Source organism: Odocoileus virginianus, chromosome 27, assembly GCF_023699985.2.
Source record: "Odocoileus virginianus isolate 20LAN1187 ecotype Illinois chromosome 27, Ovbor_1.2, whole genome shotgun sequence".
NCBI classification, from domain to species: domain Eukaryota; kingdom Metazoa; phylum Chordata; class Mammalia; order Artiodactyla; family Cervidae; genus Odocoileus; species Odocoileus virginianus.
The window spans coordinates 40,677,432-40,692,686 of record NC_069700.1 but is presented as its reverse complement, the minus strand read 5'-3'; the positions used below and the strand labels follow the sequence as shown (position 1 = coordinate 40,692,686).

The 15,255-nt window shown below is 37.9% G+C and overlaps 1 protein-coding gene across 1 annotated transcript in view; it reads right to left on the bottom strand.

Annotated features, from left to right (window-relative positions):
* Positions 1-237: 237 nt before the first annotated feature.
* PRIM2 (DNA primase subunit 2) overlaps positions 238-15,255 on the bottom strand; it is a 393,899-nt gene continuing 378,881 nt past the window's right edge. Inside the window, exon 14 of the mRNA XM_070456735.1 lies at positions 238-572. Within this exon, the coding sequence (XP_070312836.1) occupies positions 495-572 (78 nt within the window). The 3' untranslated portion in view covers positions 238-494. The remainder of the gene's footprint in view (positions 573-15,255) is intronic.

The window sequence follows — 15,255 nt, the reverse complement described above, 5'->3', positions numbered from 1 at the left end:
GCACTCAGCTTTCTTTATAGTCCAACTCTCACATCCATACATGACTACTGGAAAAACCATAGCCTTGACTAGATGGACCTTTGTTGGCAAAGTAATGTCTCTGCTTTTTTTTTTTTTTTTTTTTTTTTGTCTCTGCTTTTTAATATGCTGGCTAGGTTGGTCATAACTTTCCTTCCAAGGAGTGTCTTTTAATTTCACTCTAAATTAAAAAAATTAATTTTAACTTCACTGTAAATAATGTTAAAAATCCTTTATCGACCTCTTACAAGTTCCATACTTACTGGTGGCCCAAGACCTTTTCTTCCAGCTGTAAATTTCCACAGATCACATCAATTTGCAAGTTTAAAGTAGGACATTTCTTTGTGAATGGAAATAGGATAAAATGTTTGCAAATCAACTGACATACTACCCTGAAATAGAAAACTTATTCCAAATAATATTAATTTATTTTTCTCAGAAAAGATATGTTCCATTCACAGCCAATAGGAAAAATCCTAAAATATACACTTTACAGTTTTGCAGGGTTGGGTTTTACTGAGTTGCCATCTAGTCTTCTCTCTATACATAGGAGTCTGTAAACGAAAGAAAAACAGATAAGATAAAGGGGTATTTGAAGCCTTGATAAAGATTTCCTGTGAATTTCCTAGGAAATGAGAATGTTAATAACTCTAAAAACTAACCAAAAACTGCTTTGACAAATCAGCACATTTCTATATTTTGCCTTAAATAAAATTAAAAGTAGGTATAAGTGGTCAATAGCTAGATTATAAAATACAATTTTTGATATATCAAAAATTATGATCAAACTAAGATCATGGCATCTGGTCCCATCACTTTAGGACAAATAGAAGGGGAAAAAGTGGAATCAGTGACAGATTTTATTTTCCGGGATTCCAAAATCACTGTGGGCAGGGACTGCAGCCATGAAATTAAAAGACGTTTGCTTCTTGGAAGGAAAGGTATGATAAACCTAAACAGCATATTAAATGGCAGCTCACTTTGCTGACAAAGGTCTATTTAGTCAAAACTATGGTTTTTCCAAATGTGAGAGTTGGACCATAAGGAAGGCTAAGCACCAAAGAATTGATGCTTTTAAACTGTGGTGCTGAAGACTCTTGAGAGTCCCTTGGACTGCAAGGAGATAAAACAGTTAATCCTAAAGGAAATCAACCCTGAATATTCATTGGAAGGACTGATGCTGAGGCTGAAGCTCCAATACTGTGGCCAACTGATGTGAAGAACTGACTCATTGGGAAAGACTGTGATGCTGGGAAAGACTGAAGGCAAAGAGAAAAGGGCAGCAGAAGATGAGATGGTTAGATAGCATCACTGACTCAGTGGACATGAATTTGAGCAAACTCCAGGAGATAGTGAAGCCTGTCGTGCTGCAGTCCTTGGGGTTGCAAATAGTCAGACACAACTTATCAACAACAACAAACATGATTCCATTTTCTTCTGTTTACTATGTAAATAATATCTCTCATTAAACATATATAAAAACAGGAATAGAGTAGATGCTGAATCCTGTCTCATTCAAGCAATAAGTCATATTTTATCTATGGACACATGACATCATTAGAGGAAAGAAAATGTTCACCTCATAAAGCAATGCAGTAACCATAAAATTTTATTTTCTAGATTTACTAATCATCATGATCTTTAACCAGACAGTGACTCCTGGGTGGTTGATCAGCTACAGGGTGGCCAGCAACAGGGGTGAAGCCTGAGTGCCCCCCACTCCCCAGCATACTCCAACATCTGCTCCAGCCTTCCCAGACCCCATTCTCAGCCACTCAGCAGGACCTTTGCCTCAACCCCAGGCCCCAGGCTGACTGACACCCAATGGCCAGAGAAGGCTTAAATGCTTAGTGTGGACCAGCAGTGGAACAACCAGGACACTGGGAGTGTCAGCCAGCTACACTGAGGGCTGAAGGGCATGTCTCTGCTAGTTACGGCCTGACAAAATGTGGTCCACTGGAGAAGAGAATGGCAAATCACTTCAGCATTCTTGCCTGGAGAACCCCATGAACAGCCTGAAAAGGCAAAAAGATATGACACTGAAAGATAAGTCCCCCAGGTTGGGAGGTGTCCAGTATACTGCTGAAGAACAGTGGACAAATAGCTCCAGGAGGAATGGCGAGACAGAGCCAAAGCGGAAACAACGCCCACTTGCGGGTGTGTCTGGTGGTGAAAATAAAGTCCGATGTTGTAAAGAGCAATATTGCAGAGGAATCTGGAATGTTAGGTCCATGAATCAAGGTAAATTGGAAGTGGTCAAACAGGAGATGGCAAGAGTGAACGTCAACACTTTAGGAATCAGTGAATTAAAATAGATGGGAATGGGCGAATTTAGTTCAGATGACTACTACTGTGGGCAAGAATCCCTTAGAAGGAATGAAGTATTATTCATAGTCAACAAAAGAGTCTGAAATCAGACTTGGGTGCAATTTCAAAAATGACAAAGTGATCTTGGTTCATTCCAAGGCAAACCATTCAACATCACAGTAATCCAAGTCATGCCCTAACCACTAATGCCAAAGAAGCTGAAGTTAAACAATTCTATGACGACCTACAAGACCTTCTAGAACTAACACCAGAAAAATATGTTCTTTTCATTATAGGGGACTGTAATGTAAAAGTAGGAAGTCAAGAGATACCTGAAACAACAGGCAAGTTTGACCTTAGAGTACAAAATGAAGGAAGGCAAAAGTTAACCAAATTTTGCTAAAAAAAATGCACTGGTCATAGCAAACACCCTCTTCCAACAACACAAGAGAAGATTCTACACATGGACATCACCAGATGGTCATACTGAAATCAGATTTGATTTATTCTTTGCAGTCAAAGATGGAGAAGCTCTATACAGTCAGCAAGAACAAGACCTGGAGCTGACTGTGGCTCAGATTGTGACCTCCTTATTGCAAAATTCAGGCTCTGATTGAAAAAAGCTGGGAAAGCCACTAGACCATTCAGGTACGACCTAAATCAAATCCCTTATGCTTATACAGAGGAAGTGACAAATAGATTCAAGGGACTAGATCTGATAGACAGAGTGCCTGAAGGACTATGGACAGAGGTTCACAACATTATACATGAGGTGGTGACCAAAACCATCCCCAAGAAAAAGAAATGCAAGAGGGCAAAGTGGTTGTCTGAGGAGGCTTAAAAATAGCTGAGAAAAGAATGCAAGTGAAAGGAAAAGGAGAAAGGGAAAGATAAACATGTCTGAATAGCAAGGAGAAATAAAAAAGCCTTCTTAAGTGAACAAGGCAAAGAAATGGAGGAAAGCAATAGAATGGGAAAGACCTGAGATCTCTTCATCACAGTTAGATATACTAAGGGAATATTTCATGAAAAGATAGGCACAATAAAGGACAAAAACGGCAAGGACCTAACAGAAGAAGAGATTAAGGAAAGGTGGGAAGAATACACAAAATAACTATACAAACAAGTTCTTAATGACCCAGTGTGGTCACTCACCTAGAGCCAGACATCCTGGAATGTGAAGTCAAGTGAGCCTTAGGAAGCACTACTATGAACAAAGCTAGTGGCACTACTGGATTTCAAGCTGAATTATTTCAAATCTTAAAAGATGATGCTGTTAAAGTACTGCACTCAGTATGTCAGCAAATTTGGAAAACTCAGCAGTGGTCACAGGACTAGACAATGTCAATTTTCACTCCAATCTCAAAGAAGGGCAATACCAGAAATTATTGCAACTACCATACAACTGCACTCATTTCACATGCTAGCAAGGTTATGCTCAAAATCCTTCAAGCTATGTCTTAGCAGTACATGAACTAAGAACGTCTAGATGTACAAACTGGCTTTAGAAAAAGGCACTGGAACCAGAGATCAAATTACCATCATTCACTGAATCATGCAGAAAGCAAGGGAATTTCAGAAAAACATCTACTTGTGCTTCATTGACTAAACTAAAACCTTTGACTGTTTGGATCAAAACAAACTGTGAGAAATTCTTAGAGATGGGAATACCAGACCATACCTGTCTCCCGAGAAACCTGTATGCAGGTCAAGAAGCAACAGTTAAAATTGCTTCATAACACAGGGAGCTCAACCTGGTGTTCTGTAACAATCTAGAGAGATGGGATAGGATGGAAGGTGGGAGGAAATTTCAAGAAGGAAGGAACATATCTATACTTGTGGGTGATTCACGTTGATATATGGCAGAAACCAGCACAACATTCTAAAACAATTACCCTGCAATTTAAAATAAATACATTTTTAAAAAGTAACTGTTAGAAAGAACCCAGATATGGAAAAAGTGACTGGTTCAACATCAGGAAAGAAGTATGTCATCCTGATTATTTAACTAATATGCTGAGTACATCACGTGAACCATTCAACTTCAGCTTCTTCGGTATCAGTGGTTGGTGCATAGACTTGGATTACTGTGATATTGAATGGTTTGCCTTGGAAACAAACAGAGATCATTCTGTCATTTTTGAGAGTACTGCACCCAAGTACTGCATTTTGAATTCTTGTTGACTATGAGTGCTACTCTATTCCTTCTACGGGATTCTTGCTCACAGTAGTAGATTTGAATTAAATTCACCCATTCCTGTCCATTTTAGTTCACTGATTCCTAAAATGTCAATGTTCACTCTTGCCATTTACTGTTTGACCACTTCCAATTTACTGATTCATGGACCTAATAGTCCAGGTTCCTATGCAATATCACTCCTTACAACATCAGACTTTAACTTCCATCATCAGTCACACCCACAACTGGGTGTTGTTTTTGCTTTGCCTCTGTCTCAGTTATTTCTCCACTGATCTCCAGTAGCATACTGGGCACCCACTGTCCCGGAGAATTCATCTTTCAGTGACATATCTTTTTGCCTTTTCATACTGTTCATGGGGTTCTCAAGGCAAGAATACTGAAGTAACTCTCCATTTCCTTCTCCAGTGGACCACATTTTGTCAGAACTCTTCACAATGACCCATCCATCATGGGTGGCTCTATGCATGGCTCATAGTTTCATTGAGTTAGACAAGGCTGTCACCCATGTGATCTGTTTGGTCACATTTCTGTGATTGTAGTTTTCATTCTGTTGACCCTTCGATGGATGAGGATAAGAGTTTTATGGAAGTTTCCTGATGGGAGAGACTGGCTGTAAGGAAAACTGGGTCTTGCTCTGGTGGGCAAGGCCATGCTCAGTAAATCTTTAATCCAATCTTCTGCTGATGGACGGGGCTGTGTTTCCCCAGCGTAGTTTGGCCTGAGACCAAACTACGGTGGTGTTATGGCGACCTTCTCCAAAAGGACTTATGCCACCATGCCACAACTCCCAGGACCGCTGCAGTCAGTGTCCCTGACCTCGCAGCAGGCCACTCTCAACCAACACCTCAACCGGAGACTCCTGAATACTCACAAGCAAGTCTGGCTCAGTCCCTTGTGGGGTCACCACCCCTCTCACCTGAGTCCTAGGGCACACAAGGCTTTTTGGTGCCTTTCAAGAGTCTCTTTCCCCAGTCCATCTTGACCTGGTAAAGGTCAGTTTTCATTCCAATCCCAAAGAAAAGCAATGCCATAAAATGTCCAAACTACCACACAATTGCACTCATTTCACACGCTCACAATGTAATGCTCAAAATCCTCCAAGCAAGGCTTCAATATTGCCTGAACTGAGAAATTCTAGATGTACAAGCTGGATTTAGAAAAGGCATAGGAACTAGAGATCAAATTGCCACCATTCATTGGATTGTAGAAAACAACAAGAGAATTCCAGGAAAACATATACTTCTGCTTCATTGATTACACTAAAGCCTTTGGCTGTGTGGATCACAAGAAACTGTAGAAAATTCTTAAAGGGATGGGAATACCAAACGTAACCTGCCTCGTGAGAAAATTGTACGCAGGTCTAGAAGCAACAGTTACAACTGAACATAGAACTGGTTTCAAATTGGGAAAGTCAAGGCTGTATACTGTCAAAACGCTTATTTAACTTATATGAAGAGTATATCATGAAAAATGCTTTGCTGGATGAAGACTGTGGGAGAAATATCAATAACCTCAGATATTCAGATGACATCACACTTATGACAGAAAATAAAGAGGAACTAAAGAGCCTCTTGATGAAGGTGAAAGAGGAGAGTGAAAAATCTGGCTTAAAACTCAATATTCAAAAAAATGAAGATCATGGCATCCGGTCCCATCACTTCATAGCAAATAGATGGGGAAACCATGGACAGTGAGAGACTTTATTTTCTTGGGTTCCAAAATCACTGCAGATGGTGACTTCAGCAAAAGACACTTGCTCCTTGGAAGAAAAGCTATGACCAACCTAGACAGTGTATTAAAAAGCAGAGACATCACTTTGCTGACAAAGGTGCATATAGTCAAAGCTATGGTTTTTCCATTAGTTATGCACAGATGTGAGAGTTGAACTGTAAAGAAGGCTGAGCGCTGAAGAATTCATGATTTCAAACTGTGATGTTGAAGAAGACTCTTGAGAGTGCCTTGGACTGCAAGGATATCAAATTACTCAATCCTAAAGGAAATCGATCCTGAATATTCATTGGAAGGACTGATGCTGAAGCTGAAGCTCTAAAACTTTGGCCACCTGATGCAAATAGCTGACTCTTTGGAAAAGACCCTGATGCTGGAAAAGATTGAAGGCAGGAGGAGAAGGGGAAGACAGTGGATGAGATGGTTGGATGGCATCACCGACTCAATGAACAGGAGTTTGAGCAATCTCTGGGAGTTGGTGAAGGCCAGGGAAACCTGTCATGCTGCAGTTCATGGTGGGGTCACAAAGAGTTGGACACCACTTAGCAACAACAACATCATGCAAAATGCTAGCTGGATGAATCACAAGCTGGAATCAAGATTGCTGGGAGAAACATCAACAACCTCAAATATGAAGATGATACCACTCTAATGGCAAAAAGTGAAAAGGAACTAAAGAGCCTCTTGATGAGGGTGAAAGAAGAAAGTGAGAAAGCTGGTTTGAAACTCAGTATTCAAAAAACTAAGATCATGGCCTGAACGGGCAGCGCTACGGAGAAAGACTAGCCAAAGAGGCCTTCTGATCACCAGCTACGGGAGACTCAAAAAAGACTCAGACAGGGCCATAACTCCTGTGGCGGAGGTAGTCTGTGTCCCTGCACACTTGGCATCACCACGGTCTCCGCAAGACAAGCAGCTGACCACCTTCATGCTCAATCCTCACTGGGGCAGAGCTGCCACAGGTGAAAAAAGTCTTGCATCTCTGGGTGCAGGGTTGCCTCAGTTGTGTCCGACTCTTTGGGACCCTATAGACTGTATCCTGCCAGGCTTCTCTGTCAGGGGGGGTTCTTCAGGCAAGGATACTGGAGTGTATTGGCCAATACTGATTACCATACCCTTCTAGAGCACTGTATTTCCTGCTGCCCTAGCCGCCAGGCCCCTGAGTACCTGGTGCTGCCAGAACCCCTGCGACCCAAGCAGCTGCACCACCTCTACTCCTGGCCCTCACAGGGGCAGAGCCAAGTCCTCCAGGGCAGCCTCAGGAGCTAATCTCAGTGGACGACCCACATGCAGAGGTGGAAATAAAACCACAATTGAAACCCACGGGCAGTGTGGCTAAGGAAGAAGACCTGAAACCTCCCCACCAGCTGTACAAGCTGCAGATTAAATCCACACAATCAACTAGGCAGACTCTGTGTCTATGGAAGAGATAAAAGGTCAGTGAGAGCTCCCACAAAAGAAAACGCACTAGTTCTGACAGCTGTGGACATTGGAGGCAAGAACGCACGGGAGTAGGACCAGATTAGAGCCTGAGCTGCCCCCACGGCAGCCCCAGAGACCAGCACAGTGTTGGAGGGCGTCCCAGGGAGGTGAGGTGGACTGTGGCTCCCAGCGAGGGAAAGGACTCTGACAGCACTGACTCAAGAAAAACATGTATTATTCTTATGTTTTGACTTGTTTTGTAGATTCTTTTTGATTTTTCTTTTTTCCCCTTTCTGTTGTAGTTGTTCATTTTATTGGCACCTTGAAATCCAATTAAGCTTTTGAGGTGTTTTGGTTTTTTTTTCTCAGTCACATTTTGATTGTTCTTATAAACCTCTGTCTCTACGTTGGGATTTGCAGTTCTGTGGAGTTTTTCTTCTTTTTTCTTCTTTTCTTTTAAGTTTAATTTTTTAAACCTATTTTTTTTCTACATCTACTCCTTTGTTTGCTTTTCCTACTGTTCTTTTCCCCTTGCAGTTAATCTTTAATATATATAAATCTTATTTATCTACCTCTATTTAACTGTGCATATCTATTCTTTCTTTTCTTTCTCTCCTTTCCTCAAAACATATTTGTTAGTTTTATTTTCATTGCTTTATTCCCCAATTGGCACCTTGCTTTTTTTTTTTTTTTTTTTTGGCACCTTGCTTTAGTTTTGTTTTCCAGTTTGTGCTTTAGTTAGTTTTGTTCTGGTAGATATAATTTTAATTCCCCTTTATTCACTGGGGCAATCTATTGTACTTTATTTTTGTTGGACTGTTTTGATCTTGCTTATGGGTGTGTATGTACATGTGTATATTCAGTCACACTTTTATTGTTGTTATAAACCTCTGCCTCTACATTGGGCTTTTGTAGCTCGGTGGGGTTTTTCTTTCTTTCTTCTTCCTTTTTTTTTTCCTCTTTTTTACAATTCTAATTTTTTAAAACCTATAATATTTTTCCTACATTTGTTCCTTTGTTTGCCTTTCCTACTATTCTGTTCCCATTGCAGTTAATCTTTAATGTACATAAATCTTTCTCATCTATCTCTATTTAACTTTGTATACCTATTCTTTCTTTCCTTTCCTCTCAATATATTTGTTAGTTTTGTTTTCATTGCTTTATTCTCCACTTGGCACCTTTCTTTAGTTTTGATTTGCAGATTGTGTGTTAGCTAGTTTTATTCCTAACTGGTAAATATAATTTTATATTCCTTTGTTCACTGGATCAATCTACTAAGCTTTATTTTCATTGGGTTGTTTTGACATTGCTTATGGGTGTATATGTATATGTCTATATTCCATTATTTTAATTAGTATTTGCCTGATTTTGTAACTGCCATTTGTCTGGGGGTCATTTCTGGTTTCTTGATTTTGGATATTTGTTTTAATCTCACTTAATGCCATAACAAGCAACTTGTGGAACCTTTGTTCCTGACCAGAGATCAAACCTTGAGCCTTTATTGTGGGAGCACTGACTCCAAGATCCTAGATTACCAGAGAACTAACCCTAGGGGGTATCAAATAGTGAGAACTCACACGAAGGAAACCACTTGGATACAAGACCCAGCATCACTCAACCAGTAGCACCCTGTTGAGCAAGACGCCTCATCTAAACAGCAAACAAAACAAAAATACAAACCCAGTCATCAGCAGACAGGATTACCACCTCACTCAACCTTGCCCATAGGAGGAAAATCAAACAAACGAACAACAACCACAAAAACTTCAGCGTAAATCTCATCCTACACAAAGCTTACACAAACTACTGGACCAACTTTAGGAGGGCAGAAACCAAAAAGAAGAAATAATTCAACCTTCTTCAAGGGAAGAATTCAACTTTCCTTGAAACCTGGAAAAACAAGACCTCAAACACAAAAAGTTAAAAAAAAAAAATGAAAAGGCAGAGAATACTACACAAATGAAGGAACAAATTAGAAACACAGAAGTCCAAATAAATGAAGAAGAAATAGACCAACTACATGAAAAAGAATTCAGAATAATGATAGTAAAGATGATCAAAAACCTTGAAAACAAAACGGAGACAATGCAAGAATTAATTTAAAAAGATCTAGAAGAATTAAAGAATAAACATACAGAGAAAAACAATACAATTACTGAAATTAAAAATACTCTAGAAGTAATAAATAGCAGAATATCTGAAGCAGAAGAATGAATCAGTGAGCTGGAAGATAAAATGGTGGAAATTACTTCTGAAGAGCAGCATAAAGTAAAAACAATGAAAAGAACTTAGGATGGTCTCAGAAACTTCTGAGACAATATCAAATGCACCAACATTGAATTATACGGGTCCCAGAAGAGGAAGAGAAAAAGAAACGGTGTGAGAAAATTTTTGAAGAGATTATCATTGAAACTTTCCCCAGAATGGAAAAGGAAACAGTCAATCATATCCAAGAGGCACAAGGATATACAGGATATCCTGTATCCCATACAGGATAAACCCAAGAAGAAACAAGCGAAAACACATACTAATCAAACTAACAAAGAGTAAACCCAAAGAAAGAATATTAAAAACAGCAAGAGAGAAGCAACAAGTAACATACAGGGAAACGCCATAGGCTTAACAGGTGATCTTTCAGCAGAAACTCTGCAGGCTAGAAGGGAATGGCAGGATATATTTAAAGAACTGAAAGGGGGAAATCTACAACCAAGATTACTGTACCCAGCAAGGATCTCATTCAAAATTGATGGACAAATCAAAAGCTTTTCAGACAAGCAAGTCAAGAGAATTCAGTACCACCACACTAGCTTTACAATAAATGCTAAAGGGATTTATATAGTCAAGAAATACAAAAGAAGGACAAAGATCTACAAAATCAACCCCAAACCATTAAGAAAATAGTAACAGGAACATATATATCAATAATCACCTTAAATGTAAATGGTTTAAATGCTCCAACCAAAAGACACAGACTGGCTGAATGGATACAAAAACAAGACCCATATATACACTGTCTACAAGAAACCCACTTCAGACTTAAAGACACACATAGACTGAAAGTGAGAGGATGCAAAAATATATTCCATGCAAATGGAAAGCAAAAGAAAGCTGGAGGAGCAATCCTCATATCAGACAGAGTAGATCTTAAAATAAAGATTACAAGAGATAAGGAAGGACACTACATAATGATCCAGGGATCAATCCAAGAGGAAGACATGACAACTGTAAATATCTATGCACCCAACACAGAAGCACCTCAATACATAAGACAGACACTAACAGACATAAAAAGAGAAACTGACAGTAACACAATAATAGTGGGAGACTTTAACACCCCACTCACACCAATGGACAGATCATCAAACAGAAAATTAATAAGGAAACACACGTCTTAAATGACACATTAGATGAGATGGGTCTCACTGATATCTTCAGGACATTCCATCCAAGTGCAGAAGAAAACACCTTCTTCTCAGGTGCACATGGAACATTCTCCAGGATAGACCACATCTTGGCTCACAAATCAAATCTCAGTAAATTTAATAAAATTGAAAACATATCAAACATCTTCTCTGACCACAATGCTATGAGACTAGATATCAATTACAAGAAAAAAAAACTGTAAGAAACACAAACACATGGACATTAAACAACACGTTTCTAAATAACCAACAGGTTACTGAAGAAATCAAAAGGGAAATAAAAAAATTTCTAGAAACAAATAACAATGAAAACAAGACAACTCAAAATCTATGGGAGGACGCAAAAGCACTTTGAAGAGGGATGTTTATAGCAATACAAACCTACTTCAAGAAACAAGAAAAACATTGAATAGACAACCTAAATTTATACCTAAAACAACTGGGAAAAGAAGAACAAAAAAACCCCAAAATTAGTAGAAGGAAAGAAATCATAAAGATCCAAGCAGAAATAAATGAAAAACAAATGAAAGAAACAATAGTAAAGATTAATAAAACTAAAAGCTAGTTCTTTGAGAAGATAAACAAAATTGACAAACCTTTAGCCAGACTCATCAAGAAAAAAAGAGAAGAATCAAATCAACAAAATTAGAAATGAAAAAGGAGAGGTTACAATAGACAATGCAGAAATACAAAGGATTATAAGAGACTATTATGACCAACTATATGGAAATAAAATAGATAGCCTTGAAGAAATGGATAGATTCTTAGAAAAGCTCAATCTTCCAAGACTGAACCAGGAAGAAATAGAAGTTATGAACACTAATTACAAGCACTAAAATTGAAGCTGTGATCAAAAATCTCCCAAAAAACAAAAGCCCAGGACCAGATGGCTTCACAGGAGAATTCTGTCAAATATTTAGAGAAGAGCTAATGCCTATTCTTCTAAAACTCTTTCAAAAAATTGCAGAGGAAGGAACACTATCAAACTTACTCTATAAAACTACCATCACCCTAATATCAAAACCAGACAAAGACAACACACAAAAAAAGAAAACCACAGGCCAATATCATGAATGAATATAAATGCAAAACTCCTCAACAAAATTTTAGCAAAGTGAATTCAGCAACACATCAAAAAGCTCACACACCATGATCAAGCTGAGTTTATTCCAGGGATGCAAGGATTCTTCAATATACACAAATCAATCAATGTGATACACCATATTAACAAGCTGAAAGATAAAGATTATATGATAATCTCAATAGATGCAGAAAAAGCCTTTGACAAAATTCAGCACCCATTCATGATTAAAACTCTTCAAAAAATGGGCATAGAAGGAACCTACCTCAACATAGTAAAGACCATATATCAGAAGCCTGTAGCAAACATTATTCTCAATGGTGAAAAACTGAAAGCATTCCTCCTAAGATCAGGAACAAGACAAGGGTGTCCAATTTTGCCACTATTATTTAACATAGTTCTGAAAGTCCTAGCTACAGCAGTCAGAGAAGAAAAAGAAATAAAAGGAATCCAGATCAGAATAGAAGTAAAACTCTCACTCTTTGCAGATGATATGGTACTATATGTAGAAAACCCTAAAGATACTATCAGAAAATTACTAGAGCTATTCAGAGAATTCATTAAAGTCACAGAATACAAAATCAATACATAGCAATCATTTGCATTCCCATACACTAACAATGAAAAATCAGAAAGAGAAATCAAGGAATCACTCCTATTCACCAGTGCAACAAAAAGAATAAAATATCTAGGAATAAACTTACCTAAAGAGACAAAAGAACTGTACACAGAAACTTATAAGACACTGATGAATGAAATAAAAAATGAAATAAACAGATGGAGAGATATTCCATGTTCCTGGGTAGGAAGAATCAATATTGTAAAAATGACTAAACTATCAAATGTGATCTATTGATTCAATGCTATCCTTATCAAATTACCAATGGCATTTTTCACAGAACTAGAACAAAAAATTTCACAATTCATATGGAAACACAAAAGACCCTGAATAGTCAAAGCAGTCTTGAGAAAGAAGGATGGAGCTGGAGGAATCAACCCTCCTGACTTCAGATTATACTACAAAGCTACAGTCATCAAGACAGTATGGTACTGGCACAAAACCAGAAATATAGACCAATGGAACAAGATAAAAAGCCCAGAAATAAACTCAAGCACCTATGGGTACCTTATTTTTTACAAGGGAGGCAAGAATATATAATTTGACTAAGACAGCCTGTTCAATAAGTGGTGATGGGAAAACTGGACAGCTACATGTTAAAGAATGAAATTGGAACTCTTCCTAACACCATACACAAAGATAAACTCAAAATGGATTAAAGACCTAAATGTAAGACCAGAAACTAGAAAACTCTTAGAGGAAAACATAGGCAGAACACTCAATGACATAAATCAAAGCCATGACCCACCTCCTAGAGTAACATAAATAAAAACAAATTAAACAAGTGGGACCTGATTAAACTTAAAACCTTTCGCACAGCAAAGGAAACTCTAAGCAAGGTGAAAAGACAACCCTCAGAGTGGGAGAAAATAATAGCAGATGAAATAACTGACAAAGGATTAACTTCCAAAATATACAAGCAACTCATACAACTCAATGCCAGAAAAACAAACAACCCAATCAAAAAGTGGGAGAAAGACCTAAACAGACAGTTCTCCAAAGAAGACATACAGATGGCTAACAAACACATGAAAAGATGCTCACATCACTCATTATTAGAGAAATGCAAATCAAATCAAAACTGTAATGAGATATCACCTGTGTATCAGCCTATAGGTGTGGAATAAGTGGGGGATGGGAGGGAGTTTCAAGAGGGAGTGGATATATGTGTACCTATGGCTAATTCATGTCGAGATTTTACAGAAAAGAACAAAAATCTGTAAAGCAATTATCCTTCAATTAAAAATAAATTAATTTTAATAAAAGATGTGGAAGCAACCTAAGTATCCATCACAAAATGAATGGATAAAGATAAGCTATTACTCAACCATAAAAAAGAATGACACTCTGCTTTTTGCAACAATGTGAATGAGCCTAAAGAGTATCATACTTAGTGAAATGTCAGACAAATATTCTATGTTATCACTGATATGTGAATTCTAAAACAAAACCCAAAAAAGTATGTAACAAAAGAGAAACATAGTCACAGGTATGAAAAACAAACTAGTGTTACAGTCATGAAAGGAAGAGGGAGCAAATCAGCAGATTGGGATGAAAAGACTCCGACTACGTGTAAAATAAACAAGCAACGATAATATAGTATACAGCACAGTGGAAGACAGCCACTGTGTTCTAAGAACTTTAAATGGAGTATAACCTATAAAATATTGAATCTTTACATTTTACATATAAAACTAATATAATATTGTAAGTCAACAAAACTTCAAATAAATAAGCAATGGTTCAAACAATAACAATGAAAAGGGTACAGTGTAAGGATCTGACATACAGATAATTTGTGAAATTAACCACTCTTGTGTTAATTAACATATCCATCACCTCATATAGTTATCACATTTTTTGTTGTGTATGGTGAGAACACTACTCTATTGCCTAATCTACTCTCTTAGCAAATTTCAAGTATATATTGCAGTATTGCGAACTATGGCCACTATGTTATACATTACATTTCCCATAACTTTTTCATCTTACAAGTGGAACTCGAACCCTTTGACCACTATCTCCCCAATTGCTCCACATATCCAGCCCCTTCACCCACCATTCTATGCTGTTTCTCTGAATTTAACTTTTTTTCTTTTATACTATATTTGTTATGAATTTCAAGAAGTTTCAACAAATAAAGAATATATTTCAAGGTCAAAATTCTTTGGATTTACTCCTTTATTGAAGAACTATACAAAAAAGATCTCATGACCCAGATAATCACAATGGTGTGATCACTCACCTAGAGCCAGACATCCTGGAATGTGAAGTTAAGTGGGCCTTAGGAAGTATCACCATGAACAAAGCTAGTGGAGGTGATGGAATTCCAGTTGAGCTATTTCAAATCCTAAAAGATGATGCTGTGAAAGTGCTGCCCTCAATATGTCAGCAAGTTTGGAAAACTCAGCAGCGGCCTCAAGACTGTAAAAGGTCAGCTTTCATTCCAATCCCAAAG